General features: G+C 42.2%; 1 protein-coding gene across 1 annotated transcript; it reads right to left on the bottom strand.

The window, feature by feature from the left end:
• Positions 1-665: 665 nt before the first annotated feature.
• Positions 666-1760, bottom strand: LOC130022489 (zinc finger protein 345-like; the record flags this gene model as incomplete). Its single annotated transcript, XM_056113261.1, has 1 exon — positions 666-1760. A coding segment is annotated over exon 1 (1095 nt), but the record flags the coding sequence as incomplete, so codon positions are not given.
• Between the last annotated feature and the right edge of the window lie 214 nt (positions 1761-1974).

Below are 1974 nucleotides of genomic sequence, written 5' to 3'. Positions count from 1 at the left end.
TATATGTTTATTAAGGTGTGAAGGGTACATAAAGTTCTTCCCACATTCCTGACATATATGCAGTTTCTCTCCAGTATGAATTCTCATATACAGAGTAAGAGAATAGCACCAAAGGAAGGCCTTCCCACAAGTCTGTCACTGATAAGGTTTCCCTTCACTGAAATTTCCTCTTCTTAGAAAGGATTCAGAATGGCAGAAGGCCTTCCCACCACATTCCTCGCATAAATGTTTTTCTCTGGCGTGAATTCTCCTATGTACACAAAATCTGAGGCTACTCAAAAGGCCGTTCCAAATTTCTTACATGTATATGGTTTCCCTCTAGTGCGTATTCTCCTATGTACATTAAGTATTGAGGACCAACAGAGGCCTTCCCACATTCCTTGTATGTAAAGTTTCTCTCCAGTGTGAATCTTCCTATGTACACTAATATTTGAGGCTGTAGCAAAGGCCTTCCCACATTCCTTACATATATACGGTTTCTCTTCACTGTGAATTCTCCTTTGTACAGTCAATTGTAAGGATGAAGTAAAGGCCTTTCCACACTCCAGACATATCTAAGGCTTCTCTCCATTATGAATTCTCATATGTAGAGTAAGGGAAGAGAACCGTGTGAATGCCTTCCCGCATGTGTGACACTGATGAGGTTTCTCTCTGAGATGAATTTTCATATGTGCAGTAAGTCTTGAAGCTCTAGCAAAGGCCTTTCCACATTCCTTACATATATATGGTTTCTCTCCAGTGTGAATTTTCCTATGTTCACGAAGTGTTGAGGCTCCAGCAAAGGCCTTCCCACATTCCTTACATATACACGGTTTCTCTCCAGTGTGAATTCTCCTATGTACACGAAGGCTTGAGGCTTCAGCAAACGACTTCCCACATTCTTTACATATATACGGTTTCTCTCCAGTGTGAAATCTCCTATGTACAGTTAGTATTGAGGCTGTAGAAAAGGCCTTCCCACATTCCTTACATATATATGGTTTCTCTCCAGTGTGAATTCTCATATGTACAGTAAGTTTTGAGGCTCTAGGAAAAGCCTTTCCACATTCCTTACATATATACGGTTTCTCCCCCGTGTGAATTCTCCTATGTACACTAAGGCTTGAGGCTACAGCAAAGGCCTTTCCACATTCCTTACATACATATGGTTTCTCTCCCGTGTGAATTCTCCTATGTACACTAAGGCTTGAGGCTACAGCAAAGGCCTTTCCACATTCCTTACATACATATGGTTTGACTCCAGTGTGAATTTTCCTATGCACACTAAGTCTTGAGGCTACAGCAAAGGCCTTCCCACATTCCTTACATATATATGGTTTCTCTCCAGTGTGAATTTTCCTATGTTCACTAAATGTTGAGGCCCAAGCAAAGGCCTTCCCACATTCCTTACATATATACGGTTTCTCTCCAGTGTGAATTCTCCTATGTATACTGAGGCCTGAGGAATGAGTAAAGGCCTTTCCACATTCCTCACATATATATGGTTTCTCTCCAGTGTGACTACTTCTATGTATACTGAGGTCGGAGGATTGAGTAAAGGCATTACCACACTCCTGACATATATAAGGCTTCTCTCCACTATGAGTTTTCATATGTCTATTAAGACTAGACATGTGATTAAAGGCCTTCCCACATGTCTGACATTCATGAGGTTTCTCTCCTGTATGAATTCTCCTATGCATAATAAGATGTGATGACTGATCGAAGGCCTTACCACATGCCTCACACGCAAAATGTTTCGATCCTGAATTTATATTCATATGGTCATGATGGAGTAACCCTTGACTCACATTTTGTTCTCGGGGCTGACTTTTCTGGGGATTCTGTCCACAGTGCTGAGAACATGGGGAAGCTCCCCGACATTCCTTACACGTAGATGGGTTCTGCTCACGGTGACTGTGGTTGAAGGTATGTTGCTGTGACGGACTCACTATAAACAGTGCTCCTCTCCCTAGCAGCTGCCGCACTGGGGGA

Source organism: Sorex fumeus, unplaced genomic scaffold (genome assembly GCF_029834395.1).
Source record: "Sorex fumeus unplaced genomic scaffold, SorFum_2.1 ptg000019l, whole genome shotgun sequence".
Lineage (NCBI taxonomy): Eukaryota > Metazoa > Chordata > Mammalia > Eulipotyphla > Soricidae > Sorex > Sorex fumeus.
The sequence above is the reverse complement of the archived record's forward strand: the minus strand, read 5'-3'. Positions and strand labels throughout refer to the sequence as shown.